Genomic DNA, 14,214 nt, shown 5'->3' with positions numbered 1-14,214 from the left:
GTTTGCTACAGGACTGAACTGCTGCCAAAGATTGAGAAAAAAAAAACAAAACAAAAAACAAAAACAAAAACAAAAAAAAACAAAAGAAAAAAAAAAAGAAAGCAAAGCCAAGTATACTGAAACTTCTCCGCTAGCTAAAAACCGTAACACCAGCAACAAAATAGGTCTTTAGGCAGATAAATTCAGACACTCTTCCACAGCAGTGCGCACAGGCGCCCCCCCCCCCCAAACGCTTGCACACACGTACACACACAGAGAGAACCTGGTTTCCCAGTCTATGGTTCCTCCACACCCAGAGGCTGATGGAGGGAAAGGGTGCAACAAGAACTACAGATTTCTTGCTTAAGAACGTTTCCGCAGATCACTCACATTTGCAACAGAACACAGCCCAGAAAACATCTAAACTAGTGTTACCTGGTTGGACTTGACAGCCAAATCTTGTCTCAATTGTTCCAAAAGTCCTGATGTCTCCTCAGTATCTTCTTCCAAACGCCGTGCTCCTCTGTCAAGTTCCTCCTTGTCACTCTTGGCCGATTGTAGAGCCACTTCCAAGACAATCTTCTCATTCTGCAAGAAGTGAATTGCATCCTCCCTGGAGTCGGCCTCTCTCTGCAGCTCCTCCAGCCTTGCTTGTAGCTCATCGTAACGTGTATGCAGGTCATCAAGAGACTGCCCTTTGGCCTGCAGAGCCTCCTGCGTCGACGTAAGCTGCTTTATCACATCTAGGTGCTCCTGCTGAAGTGCTGCAAGCTGCTGATCTCGCTGGAACAATGTCAGCTTCACCTGGAAATAAGTAATAAATTTAACATGCTGCCTTTCACCCTGGTACAAGAATTTATATATTTTTGATGTTTAGAATTTAAGTAATTTTGATGATTCATTGTAGGGTCTTTCTTTTTTTTTTTTTTCTTTCTTTCTTTCTTTCTTTCTTTCTTTCTTTCTTCTTTTTTTTTTTTTTTTTTTGGTTTTTTGAGACAGGGTTTCTCTGTATAGCCCTGGCTGTCCTGGAACTCACTCTGTAGACCAGGCTGGCCTCGAACTCAGAAATCCGCCTGCCTCTGCCTCCCAAGCACTGGCATTAAAGGCATGCTGAAGGGTCTTTCTTATGTAAAATTTTAGAGTAGAAGAACATGAATACAAAGAAGCAAACCCATGATCAGGCTGGCAACAGAACAGTTTGATAGTGACCAGCAAATATGTTCAACAGATAGCCCCAAACAAACCTGAACTACTAATACAGCCTCATGTCAGAGATCACACGCAGAGCATGTATGATGGCACGTGGACATGCATACCATGCAAGGCCCATGGCCACAGAAATCCCTGTGACCCTAAGGTCTAGAGAGCGCGATTACTTGCCTGTTCCAACTGTTGCTCCAGGGATGCTGCTGCATCTGCCACTTTCTGTAACTGCTCCCGTTCACCTTCAAATTCTTCCAGCCTCCTTTGGAGGTCCTCCTCCACCATTGTCTTCGCCTCCCGAATCTGTACAAATGCTGCCTCCTGATCTAACATGTCAGCCTGAATAAGAAAACAGCGTTTCTTTTAAAGATTTATTTTATGTGTATGTGTGTTTTTACTGGATGTATGTATGGGTAGGTACCACATGAATGCTTAGTGGCCTGCTGAGGCTAAAAAGGGCATTGGATCTCCTGGAACTGGAGTTTAAGAGGGTTGTGAGTGGGCTGGAAAGATGGCTCAGCGGTTAAGAGCACTGACTGCTCTTCCAGAGGTCCTGAGTTCAATTCCCAGCAGCCACTCGGTGGCTCACAACCATCTGTAATGGGGATATGATGCCCTCCTTCTGGTGTGTCTGAAGACAACAACAATGTACTCACATACATTCATTCATTCAATCAATCAATCAATAAAGAGGGTTGTGAGCTGCATATGGGTGCTGGAAATTCAACCTGGGTCCTTTAAAAGAACAGTAATTGTTCCTAACCACTGAGCCATCTCTCTAGCCCTATTTTTTAAAAAGCAGAAAAACTTGATCACCAATAACAAACTTCAAGTCTCATCCTTTACAGAGAAACCCACTGCTATGTAAGAAGTTCCTATTCATATCTCCATCCTGTCTATGAACTGCAGCCTGACAAACTCAGAGTCAGTGGGTGGTACCTATGGACTTACACAAGGTAGATTCGTGGCCAGGCTACGCAGGACTCTTATTCCAGCTGACCTAGGCTCATCCCAAGAGAGGACCAGTCAAACAATCCTCTTGGCTACTTAAAAAAGCTGAGGCAGAGGAAGGAGCACTTGAGACAAATGAGCTGGAAATATAGTTCAACTACAAAAATGCTTTAGCCTGACATGCATGAAGGCCTGAGAAGTATTGCATAAAATGACATATGGTGTACATATATATACTTGGGGTAGCACTGGGTGTATACCATCACATTCAACTTTGGCACATTTCTTACAGGAAATAATTTATATATCAAAACTGTTTTTAGCTCGTAACAGAGCCTTTAGTCATTACAGATCTCAACCTAATTCTCTTCCATTATCTGAGCCAAATGGTTGCATGATCCATATGACAAAGGTACAGGTAGGAAGATGAGAAGATGAGAAATTAAGAAAAGCTGTAGGAAAGCTGAATTCTTGTGTAACTATCTATGGAAGATCAGGATCAAAACTGGCCCAGGCACACAGTTCACAATCATTACTGACTAGATTTTTTTACATATAAACCCTTTTTATATTTGGTTTATGTCTGTGTGTGTGTGTGCATGTAAGCATGTGAGCACGTGTGTGCAGGCACACATGCCATGTGCTCACGTGCCATTGTGCCAATGTTGAGGTCAGAGTATAACTTGTGGAAGTCAGTTTTTAGTTCCACCATGTGAGTTGCAGGGATTAAACTTAAGTCAAAAGACTTGCCAGCAAGTAAATTTACCATCCTGGCAGTCTCTGACTTGCTGTTTTACATTTTTTTTTTCTTGACACAAGAATATTAAGCAAGTAATACTACCCATTTTATAAAAAAAATAAAGACTAGGGCAAGGGGCTAGGGATAGAACACAGATAGTAGAATGACTGCCTAACTCACAAAGCTCTGGTTAAAATGGGTATTGTGGGACATGTATACAATTACAACACTCAGGAGGGTAAGAGTTTAGGGTGATCCTAGCTGTAGAGAGTCTGAAGTCAGCCTGGGCTACATAGGCCTGTTTTGAAAAGCAAGACAAAAAGAAAGTTCCAAGAGTAGTTAAGAAGTCATCCAGGGCAGTGGTTTTCAACCTGGAGGGTTGCATGTCAAATATTTACACCATGATTCATAACAGTAGCAAAATAGTTATCAAGTAGCAAAAAATTAATTTTATGGTTGGGGGTCATCACAACATAAGGAACTATATTAAAGGGTTGTAGCATTAGGAAGGTTGAGAACTACTGACCTAGGTGTTAGAGAATAGGATCTAGATCCAAGCAAAGTACAGCTCATGTCCCATCATCATCATCTAGAGATGAGCTGTACAAACAGCAGGCAATAATGAAAATTGTTGGGAGCCGCCCCCACATTCGCCGTCACAAGATGGCGCTGACATCCTGTGTTCTAAGTGGTAAACAAATAATCTGCGCATGTGCCAAGAGTAATTTTCCACTACATGTACTCTGCCTTTACTCGGCCATGGGCTGCAGCCAATCAGGGAGTAATGCGTCCTAGGCAAAGAATAATTCTCCTTAAAAGGGGACGGGGTTTCCGCCATTCTCTCTCTTGCTTGCGCTTTTGCGCTCTGCGCTCTGGCGCGCTGGCGCGCTGGCGCTCTGGCTCCTAAAGATGTAAGCGGGGGGCCTTTCATTTTTGGGGCTTGGGGCTTGCGCTCCTGGCTCCTGAAGATGTAAGCAATAAAGTTTTGCCGCAGAAGATTCGGGTTTGTTGTGTTCTTCCTGGCCGGATGTGAGAACGCGTTTAAGAGTTGGTGCCGAAACCCGGGACGAGAAAATCCGGGAAGAAAAAAACCCGGGACGAGAAAATACAAGAAAACTCGGGACGGGAGTTAACCATCACCAGCGCAAGGAAGATCCCTCATTCCGGAACCAGAACTGCGGGTCACGGTAATGAAGGTTCCCGTAAAACAGACTGTTGAGAAGGATTCAACTGCATGAATTCAAAACTCTTCAGCTGGGGAACAAGAGTACCAGTGAGTACAGCTTTACAAGGTAAGTCTGGCCTTGAACTTTCTAACGAAATTCAAGACAGTCTATCAGAAGTAAAGTGGAAAATAGCTTTACAAGGTATGTTTGGCCTTGAACTTTCTCTAGTGTTAGAAGCCCTTTTGTTCCTTTTCACATGTTATCAAGTGGTTAAGGCAGGGCGGATTCTGGATGAAATTCAGGACAATCTATCAGAAGTAAAGCGGGGAGAGAGAGTAGGAGCAAAGAGAAAATATGGTACACAAAATAAGTATACAGGCCTTTCCACGGGTCTTGAACCCGAGGAAAAGTTTAGGTCAGGTAAGAATACCTGGGGAGAGATTAGAAGGAAAGAGAAGGAAAAAGAAAAGAAAAAAGATCAATCAGCGGAGGTTTCTAGGAGAAGAAGCCTATACTCATCACTAGGTGAGTTCAAGGAGCCAGTTTTTAATAGTTCTGAATCAGATGAAAAGGCTATTAGGGCCTAGAAGGCGCTCTCCCGAGCAGGTGAAGCCACTGGACAATTAACAAAGATCGTCCAGGGACCTTAGGAGTCCTTCTCAGATTTTGTGGCCAGTATGACAGAGGCAGGCTCTTACAGCCTACAAGGTCTTATTGTCCACCCTGGAGTTGTAGATCAAGATTATAAAGGGGAACTTCAGGTTCTCTGTTCTTGTCCTCAAGTTGTCTTTTCTATATCACAAGGGGACAAAATAGCTCAACTAATAATTTTGCCAAGCCTACATGGCTATTTTTTCTTCCTCTGATATTCCTAGAGCTGCAAGAGGGATTGGTTCTACTGGAAATGATTCTGATTACTTAATAATGCCTTTAGATTGTTGTCAAATTTTATCTACTCCTCACGTAGGGGTAAACCCTCGTGGCGTCAGGCCATTACAGGTCTGACAAATGGATGTCACGCATATTTCCTCCTTTGAGAGAAATCAATATTTACATGTTTAGATAAGAAGAGATCACCTCCATACCTTAAATGATTTTCAAAAGCTGTTGGGAGATATTAATTGGCTCAGACCTTTTTTAAAGATTCCTTCCGCTGAGTTAAGGCCTTTGTTTGGTATTTTAGAAGGAGATCCTCATATCTCCTCCCCTAGGGCTCTTACTCTAGCTGCTAACCAGGCCTTACAAAAGGTAGAAAAAGCCTTACAGAATGCACAATTACAACGTATTGAGGATTCGCAGCCTTTCAGTTTGTGTGTCTTTAAGACAGCACAATTGCCAACCGCAGTTTTGTGGCAGAATGGGCCATTGTTGTGGATCCATCCAAACGTATCCCCAGCTAAAATAATAGATTGGTATCCTGATGCAATTGCACAGCTTGCCCTTAAAGGCCTAAAAGCAGCAATCACCCACTTTGGGCGAAGTCCATATCTTTTAATTGTACCTTATACCGCTGCACAGGTTCAAACCTTGGCAGCCACATCTAATGATTGGGCAGTTTTAGTTACCTCCTTTTCAGGACAAATAGATAACCATTATCCAAAACATCCAATTTTACAGTTTGCCCAAAATCAATCTGTTGTGTTTCCACAAATAACAGTAAGAAACCCACTTAAAAATGGGATTGTGGTATATACTGATGGATCAAAAACTGGCATAGGTGCCTATGTGGCTAATGGTAAAGTGGTATCCAAACAATATAATGAAAATTCACCTCAAGTGGTAGAATGTTTAGTGGTTTTAGAAGTTTTAAAAACCTTTTTAGAACCCCTTAATATTGTGTCAGATTCCTGCTATGTGGTTAATGCAGTAAATCTTTTAGAAGTGGCTGGAGTGATTAAGCCTTCCAGTAGAGTTGCCAATATTTTTCAGCAGATACAATTAGTTTTGTTATCTAGAAAATTTCCTGTTTATATTACTCATGTTAGAGCCCATTCAGGCCTACCTGGCCCCATGGCTCTGAAAAATGATTTGGCAGATAAGGCCACTAAAGTGGTGGCTGCTGCCCTATCATCCCCGGTAGAGGCTGCAAGAAATTTTCATAACAATTTTCATGTGACGGCTGAAACATTACGCAGTCGTTTCTCCTTGACAAGAAAAGAAGCCCGTGGCATTGTTACTCAATGTCAAAGCTGCTGTGAGTTCTTGCCAGTTCCTCATGTGGGAATTAACCCACGCGGTATTCGACCTCTACAGGTCTGACAAATGGATGTTACACATGTTTCTTCCTTTGGAAAACTTCAATATCTCCATGTGTCCATTGACACATGTTCTGGCATCATGTTTGCTTCTCCGTTAACCGGAGAAAAAGCCTCACATGTGATTCAACATTGTCTTGAGGCATAGAGTGCTTGGGGGAAACCCAAACTCCTTAAGACTGATAATGGACCAGCTTATACATCTCAAAAATTCCAGCAGTTCTGCCGTCAGATGGACGTGACCCACCTGACTGGACTTCCATACAACCCTCAAGGACAGGGTATTGTTGAGCGTGCGCATCGCACCCTCAAAGCCTATCTTATAAAACAGAAGAGGGAAATTGAGGAGACTCTACCCCGAGTACCAAGAGTGTCTGTGTCTATGGCACTCTTTACACTCAATTTTTTAAATATTGATGCTCATGGCCATACTACGGCTAAACGTCATTGTTCAGAGCCAGATAGGCCCAATGAGATGGTTAAATAGAAAAATATCCTTGATAATAAATGGTATGGCCCAGATCCTATTTTGATAAGATCCAGGGGAGCGGTTTGTGTTTTCCCACAGAATGAAGACAACCCATTTTGGATACCAGAAAGACTCACCCGAAAAATCCAGACTGACCAAGGGAATACTGATGTCCCTCGTCTTGGTGATGTCCAGGGCGTCAATAATAAAGAGAGAGCAGCGTTGGGGGATAATGTCGACATTTCCACTCCTAATGACGGTGATGTATAATGCTCAAGTATTCCCCTGCTTTTTTACCACTAACTAGGAACTGGGTTTGGCCTTGATTCAGACAGCCTTGGCTCTGTCTGGACAGGTCCAGACGACTGACACCATTAACACTTTGTCAGCCTCAATGACTACAGTCATAGATAAACAGGCCTCAGCTAATGTCAAGATACAGGGTGGTCTCATGCTGGTTAATCAACTCATAGATCTTGTCCAGAAACAACTAGATGTATTATGGCAAATAGCTCAGCTGGGATGTGAACAAAAGTTTCCGGGATTGTCCATTACTTCCATTCAGTATGAGAATTTTACTAGGGCAGCTAATTTGTCAAAAAGTCTTTTTCAGTATATGTTACAGAATTGGACGGCTGGATTTGAACAGATCCTTCGGGAATTGAGATTTCAGGTCAACTCCACGCGCTTGGACCTGTCCCTGACCAAAGGATTACCCAATTGGATCTCCTCAGCATTTTCCTTCTTTAAAGAATGGGTGGGATTGATATTATTTGGAGATACACTTTGCTGTGGATTAGTGTTGCTTCTTTGGTTGGTCTGTAAGCTTAAGGCCCAAACTAGGAGAGACAAGGTGGTTATTGCCCAGGCACTTGCAGCTCTAGAACATGGTGCTTCCCCTGATATATCTATGCTTAGGCAATAGGTCGCTGGCCACTCAGCTCTTACATCCCACGAGGCTAGACTCATTACACGGGATAGAGTGAGTGTGCTTCAGCAGCCCGAGAGAGTTGCACGGCTAAGCACTGCAGTAGAAGGGCTCTGCGGCATATATGAGCCTATTCTAGGGAGACATGTCATCTTTCAAGAAGGTTGAGTGTCCAAGTGTCCTTCTCTCCAGGTAAAACGACACGGGAGCAGGTCAGGGTTGCTCTGGGTAAAAGCCTGTGAGCCTAAGAGCTAATCCTGTACATGGCTCCTTTACCTGCACACTGGGGATTTGACCTCTATCTCCACTCTCATTAATATGGGTGGCCTATTGCTCTTATTAAAAGGAAAGGGGGAGATGTTGGGAGCCGCCCCCACATTCGCCGTCACAAGATGGCGCTGACATCCTGTGTTCTAAGTGGTAAACAAATAATCTGCGCATGTGCCAAGAGTAATTTTCCACTACATGTACTCTGCCTTTACTCGGCCATGGGCTGCAGCCAATCAGGGAGTAATGCGTCCTAGGCAAAGAATAATTCTCCTTAAAAGGGGACGGGGTTTCCGCCATTCTCTCTCTTGCTTGCGCTTTTGCGCTCTGCGCTCTGGCACGCTGGCGCTCTGGCTCCTAAAGATGTAAGCGGGGGGCCTTTCGTTTTTGGGGCTTGGGGCTTGCGCTCCTGGCTCCTGAAGATGTAAGCAATAAAGTTTTGCCACAAAAGATTCGGGTTTGTTGTGTTCTTCCTGGCCGGTCGTGAGAACGCGTTTAAGAGAAAATGCCTTCAGAAGAGCACTGTGTACGGGAGGACTGAAGCAGGCTGAATGCTTGTAAACAAATATAAACCCTTGTTATCACTGGCCCTGGAAATACTGTCTATCATTCAAACATACTTAGTCCTCTTTCTCTCCATTCACTCTGGGGTTAGCTCTGGCTCAAGAGTGCAACAGTGCACTGGTAGAAACTCCAAGGGAGGCTTTAAAGACGAACAAGGACCCAAGGACACTCAGGGCAGACCAGAGGTAGAATTCCAAAATGCTGAAAAGCTACACTGCATGTTGCTCAAAGAGATTGTGTATGTGTGTTATATGTTTTTGTGGTGCATGCACATAAATGTGTGGCAACACACACTCACATATGTGTATGTACAAGCCCAAGGAAAATACTGTGTCTGTTTCTGATTCTTTCTACCATACTACCTTGAAGCAGTGTCTCTTACTGAATTGGAAGCTTACCATTTTGTCTAGGCTAGCTAAACAGCAAGGTCACAGGATCCTAGTCTCAACCTCCCATAAATGCTGGGGTTATAGGCACACACAGCCATGTCTGACTTTCATGTAACTCATGTCTTCGTGCTGGCACAGCAAGTGTTCTTACCCACTGTGATGGTTTGTATATTCTTAGACTAGGGAGTGGCACCATTTGGAGTTGTGGCCTTGTTGGAATAGGTGTGACCTGGTTGGAGTAGGTGTGTCACTGTGGGTTTTGGCTTAATACTCTCACCTTATGTCAGTCTTCCACTAGCAGCCTTTGGATGAAGACTTAGAACTCTCAGCCCCTCCTGCACCATGCCTGCCTGGATGTTGCCATGCTCCCACCTTGATGATAATGGACTGAACCTCTGAACCTGTAAGCCAGCCCCAATTAAATGTTGTTTTTTTTATAAGACTTGCCCTGGTCATGGTGTCTGTTCACAGCAGTAAAACCCTAACTAAGACACACACTAAGCCATGTCTACAGCAGCAAAACAAGTTTTTAAAATATTAAATAATATGCAAAAGTATACATATTCAGAAGATAGATTTACGTTTACTTGTGGGTATTCTGATAATGTCTGTGCGTGTTTTACACTTACCAGCAAGAACCAAAGTGGGACAAGAAGTATCAGTCCACTATCACCACAGTCCTCACCTCAATGCTCTGGAGCTGAACAGCTATGCGCTCTTTCTCCTTGATGGATCGATGCTGAGTTTCTGTCAGCTGATGCGATAGGGACACATTCTCAAGCTTCAGGTGCTCCAAAAGGCCTGCCTGGGTCATTTGTCCAACCTTCAAGAGAAAAATCCAGGAGGTCAAAAGAAACTTAAAATTAGGCATCAAGTGTGGCCTAGCTTATCCCTAGTCACTAAGATGTTCTTTCTTTTTTAACAATGGCTACTGACTGAACTTCTCAATGTCACCTATTGCAGGGAAAGCTCCTGCCCTTCTGTCTTCCACTTTGTCATACAAGAACATCACAAGAAAGAGATTCAGAGCCTCAAAGTCCATGAAATGTGGGTCTGAGTGGTGTGGTCAAAGAAAAATTTGTCCTTTGATAGAAGGAAGGCATGAGAAGCTCTCGTAGAGGAAGGATGGGTATTGGCTGTAGAGTAATCAGCAGATGCTAAACAAAAACATATCCATGATATCTAAAACCATAGACACCCTTTACCACTATTCTACTAGCGTTGAACTCCTGACCCTCTTGCTTTAGCCTCTGGAGTTTTAGGTGCCTTCACACCTTTGCAATGCAGGGGAAGCGTGTCCCACAGCCCTGATGGGAGTTTCTGGCACTGTACCTGGATATGGGCCATCTCTCCTTGCAGCCTGACCCTGGCCTCCTGGGCCAAAGTAAGCTGCTGTTGGTACCATTGCCGGGCATGCTGCAGAGACGTGATCTCAGCCTGTGATGCTTGTAGTTTGCTGGTCAGGGTTGTGCGCTCCAGCTGTACTTGCTGGAGCTGGCTCTGTAGCGCTGTCATCTGCTGCCGCAGGTCATGCACTGAAAGTGAGCAAGCACGGCCAACTCAGGCTAACCAGCACCAACAAAAAAGCCACAGCTGGGGTCACTTTAACCTAAAGTTGAAGTCTACAGAGATAAGCAGTAGCATTGATGCTGGTTTTGCACAGTGGCCATATTCTATAAAGTTACCACAAAAACAGCAGTGGTAGACAGAGAACCACTACTCCCAGAAAGAAATGGGGTTCCTAAGAGCCCCTAGTCACAACAGCTCTGTTAACTGATAAAAGTATCTGTTCATTTACCTGTGATTTAGTTTAAACACACCTTAATTAATATCTGCTTAATTATTTATCTATTAATTATTCATCCACTTATCTATTATCTTAATTATTATGAACGACTATAAAGCTCATGGCCAGCAGTTCTATATAAGTCAGCTACAATGCCTTTGGAGAGTTTCTGTAAGGAATTGTCTTTTCTATAAAACTGCTTAGAGCCTCCTCATATACAGAATATAAGCAGTTGGAGCCATTTTAAATAGCAACCAACCCCCAAGACAGCCCATAACTGGACTTGTGGCACTAAACAGATACAAAAAGGATACACACTAGCAACCTGAGCTGAGGGCAAGACTAAGGGTACAAGAGATCTGAGTATTGTCTTCTTCTACAGAGGTAGAAGAACACACATCAAGTAATTAAAATATTTAGCTAATACCACGGCCATATCCATGAACAATCATAAAAGTGCTGAGTAAAGCTGGAATTATAAAAATGACCGTGGGAAGAAATCCCAGTTATGGAGTCTGCAATGACCAGAACCCAACCATGTGTCTCAGAAACTGCCATGTCACTGCGGTTCTCATCTTTGGGAATTCAGTGACATCAATTTGCCATAAAGAAACAGCACTAGTGTCGTATGGTTGATTCTGCAGTAGAGCCTGCTAATTGGTCATTTGGTCAACTCAGTATGAATGGGGTGGGAGGAAGGTAAGAAGGACAGACAAGGAAGTCAGTCATCAACAATACAAACAAAATCAGACATCTTAAATTTTAAATTATATCCTGAACTTGGGAAGCTACTTATATTCTGAAGACATTTTCCTTTGTTTCTTTATTTTATGTGGTCACAGGGATTGCTAAGCTGTCCAGGCCACAAGCTTTTCATTCCCTTGTCTCAGTTTTCTAAGTAGCTGGGACTAAAGTTACGTGTCACTAAACCTGGTTTAAGTATTTTAAATGAGAGGAGAGTGACAGAGAGAGACAGAGACAGAGAGGGTCTGCTGGATAGTTTTAAGTCAGTCTGACACAAGCTAAAGTCATCTGAGAGGAGAGAACTTCAATTAAGAAAATGCTTCAGTAAGATCAGATTATAGGTAAGCCTGTAGGGCATTTTCTTAATTAGAGACTGAACTGGGAGGGCCCACCATTCAAGGTAGTGCCACCCCTGAATCTTGGGTTGTATAAAAAAACCAGATGCCAAATAAGCCAAATCAACCCTTTTCTCCCCAAGTTGCTTTGGTCATGATGTTTCATCACAGCAACAGTGAGCCTAACTAGGACAACCAGGTATCAGTGGCACAAGCTTGTTAGCTTACCACTTGGGAGATGGGAGGCAAAAGGATCCAATGTTCAAGGTCATCCTCAGCCACATAGCAAGTTCAAGGCCAGTCTAACCTACATAAGACCCTGTCTCAAAAAGAAATAAAAGTAAGATTGTTTAAGAGAGTTCATGATCCCTTCTTTGCAGTGCTTCAATTCCAAAGTAATGAGAACTTAGAAAGGAACAAAATGAACCCATTTAGAAATGTTCAGATTTTTTTCCTCTAATGAACTAAGTACCATAAAATGCTCAAAGACTGAAAAATAGCAATTTAAGGGACTGTTCGATGATCTAGCGTCAGAAATGAGCTTCTGGGTTAACAGTTCATCACTATTGTCCTTAAGGTCTTCATAGCCTCACAGCCCCAGCTGAAACACAGACATGGCCCTCCACTGCACTGGACAGAAGCCTCACTTAAGAAGCCTGTGTTTTTCTTTATCATGAGGCCTTCAATCTCCCAATCCCACTGCCCCCACTCTTTCCGACTTGTATTCAGATAACATCCTTTTAATATCAGTTGGTATCAGGGTTTGTCTCAGGTGAAGACTGAAAACAGGGTGTCTTTATGAATGACCTGTAGGTAAGCCCCTAAGGGCTACAGACCAACATAATCAACAAAGGGTTACTAATCAATAACGTAGGCATTGCTCTTAAATATTTTAGACAGCATTTGAAATTGGTAGAAATAAATGTTATAGTGAGAAGTTTGGTTTCTTATAAAAACACAGAAATAGGAATGTGCTTTCATTTTAATCTCAGGTGTGGGATGTGGAGCTGCTTCAGATTGTCCACAGCAGCTGACTATGATTTGCCTCATGCTCTAGTGGGAGTGTGATTTTGCCAGGTGCAGATAGTTTCTGCAATAGTGTAATGCCTCAAATTCTGGGGATTTTTCTGAAGGTATATAGGTGCTAGGGCCCCAAGAAGTGGGATTGGTTGGGTGGTGGTTGTTTATTGTTGGTTGTAGTTTGTCAATTAGTTATGTGCAAAGAAGAAACATCAAGAAGAAAGTAGATATCCTGATCGAACATGACCCAAGGAACTCAATGCCCCTAGTAGCAGAAAGTAGTCTTAACGATAACGTCGTCCCCCCTGTATCCTTTTTTCTCTCCTATCTAGTGTTAGGGGGTTGAAAGCGTGGAAGAAAAGAGGTGGAGAATGGCAGAAGGAAAAAGAACCCACAAAATAGCAAAAGACAAGCTACAAAATGTAGAATACATATACAGTTCAAACACCCCCAAAACACTGAATTTAGTAGGAAGGAGAGCAGAAAGGATTACTTCTGGTGGTCAAAGTCCAAAGTCAATTCCTGAGATTATACTACCTACTTTATGCAAAACCAGTCTCTGTTCAGCTAACGTGAACCTGGAGCTTTATCCACATAATACTGATGACAGGATCCAGAAACCACATCTGGGCTGTGGAGCTTACCTGTGTTGTCCTTGCTGAGGATGTTTCTCTGCATGTCCTCCACTTTGGCCATCAGTCTCTGATACTGCTCCTCTGCCACTTGTAGGTCATTGTTTGAGGATGCCAGGCTGGCATTTTTAGCTTCTAGCATGCTCTGCAGGTCAGTCATGGCCCGCTCTAGATCCCAGCAAGACTGCTTCAAAGTGTCCACTTCAGAACTAAGGGAGTCTTGCTTCTGCTGGCTGCTGTGGCTGTGTTCCACCTGTGCCTGTAGCCTTGTGCTCAGGGCAGCAAGCTGGGCCTGTAGCTCAGCCTTCTCTTGAAGTGCCTGAAAATATCCCCAAACAACATTAATGGTTTTCAAAAAAATAAGTCCCTCTCAATCCCTGGTTTTTTAAAAAGATATATTTATTTATTGTATATAAGTACACTGTAGCTGTCTTCAGACACACTAGAAGAGGGCATAGATCTTATTATAGATGGCTGTGAGTCACCATGTAGTTGCTGGGATTTGAACTCAGGACCTCTGGAAGAGCAGTCAGTGCTCTTAACTGCTGAGCCATCTCTCCAGCCCCTCAACCACTGTTTTAACAATATTGCTGAAACTTATGTTCACAATCAGTGGGACAGAGAAAAATAAATTTTATTTAAAAACAGTCTACCCAAAAACCAGTCACTTAAATGTGACAGTTACCTGTTTCCCAATAAAAAACAAGTTGACAGATCCCTGAGAGATAAACTCAGTCAGATTGAACTCAATGAGGAAAATGGTGCCAGCACACCCAGCAGACAAAAA

At 43.1% G+C, this 14,214-nt stretch overlaps 1 protein-coding gene across 5 annotated transcripts in view; it reads right to left on the bottom strand.

Moving 5' to 3' along the window:
* Golga3 (golgi autoantigen, golgin subfamily a, 3) overlaps window positions 1–14,214 on the bottom strand; it is a 49,614-nt gene that overhangs the window by 23,119 nt on the left and 12,281 nt on the right. For all 5 annotated transcript variants that reach the window (NM_001347389.2, NM_008146.4, XM_030254534.1 and 2 more), the window contains exons 7-11: window positions 13,440–13,746; window positions 10,243–10,445; window positions 9,596–9,733; window positions 1,360–1,521; window positions 415–783 (exon numbers count right to left, since the gene is read on the bottom strand). In NM_001347389.2, the coding sequence (NP_001334318.1) occupies window positions 415–783; window positions 1,360–1,521; window positions 9,596–9,733; window positions 10,243–10,445; window positions 13,440–13,746 (1,179 nt within the window). The remainder of the gene's footprint in view (window positions 1–414; window positions 784–1,359; window positions 1,522–9,595; window positions 9,734–10,242; window positions 10,446–13,439; window positions 13,747–14,214) is intronic.

Source organism: Mus musculus, chromosome 5 (assembly GCF_000001635.26).
Source record: "Mus musculus strain C57BL/6J chromosome 5, GRCm38.p6 C57BL/6J".
Taxonomy (NCBI): domain Eukaryota; kingdom Metazoa; phylum Chordata; class Mammalia; order Rodentia; family Muridae; genus Mus; species Mus musculus.
The sequence above is the reverse complement of the archived record's forward strand: the minus strand, read 5'-3'. Positions and strand labels throughout refer to the sequence as shown.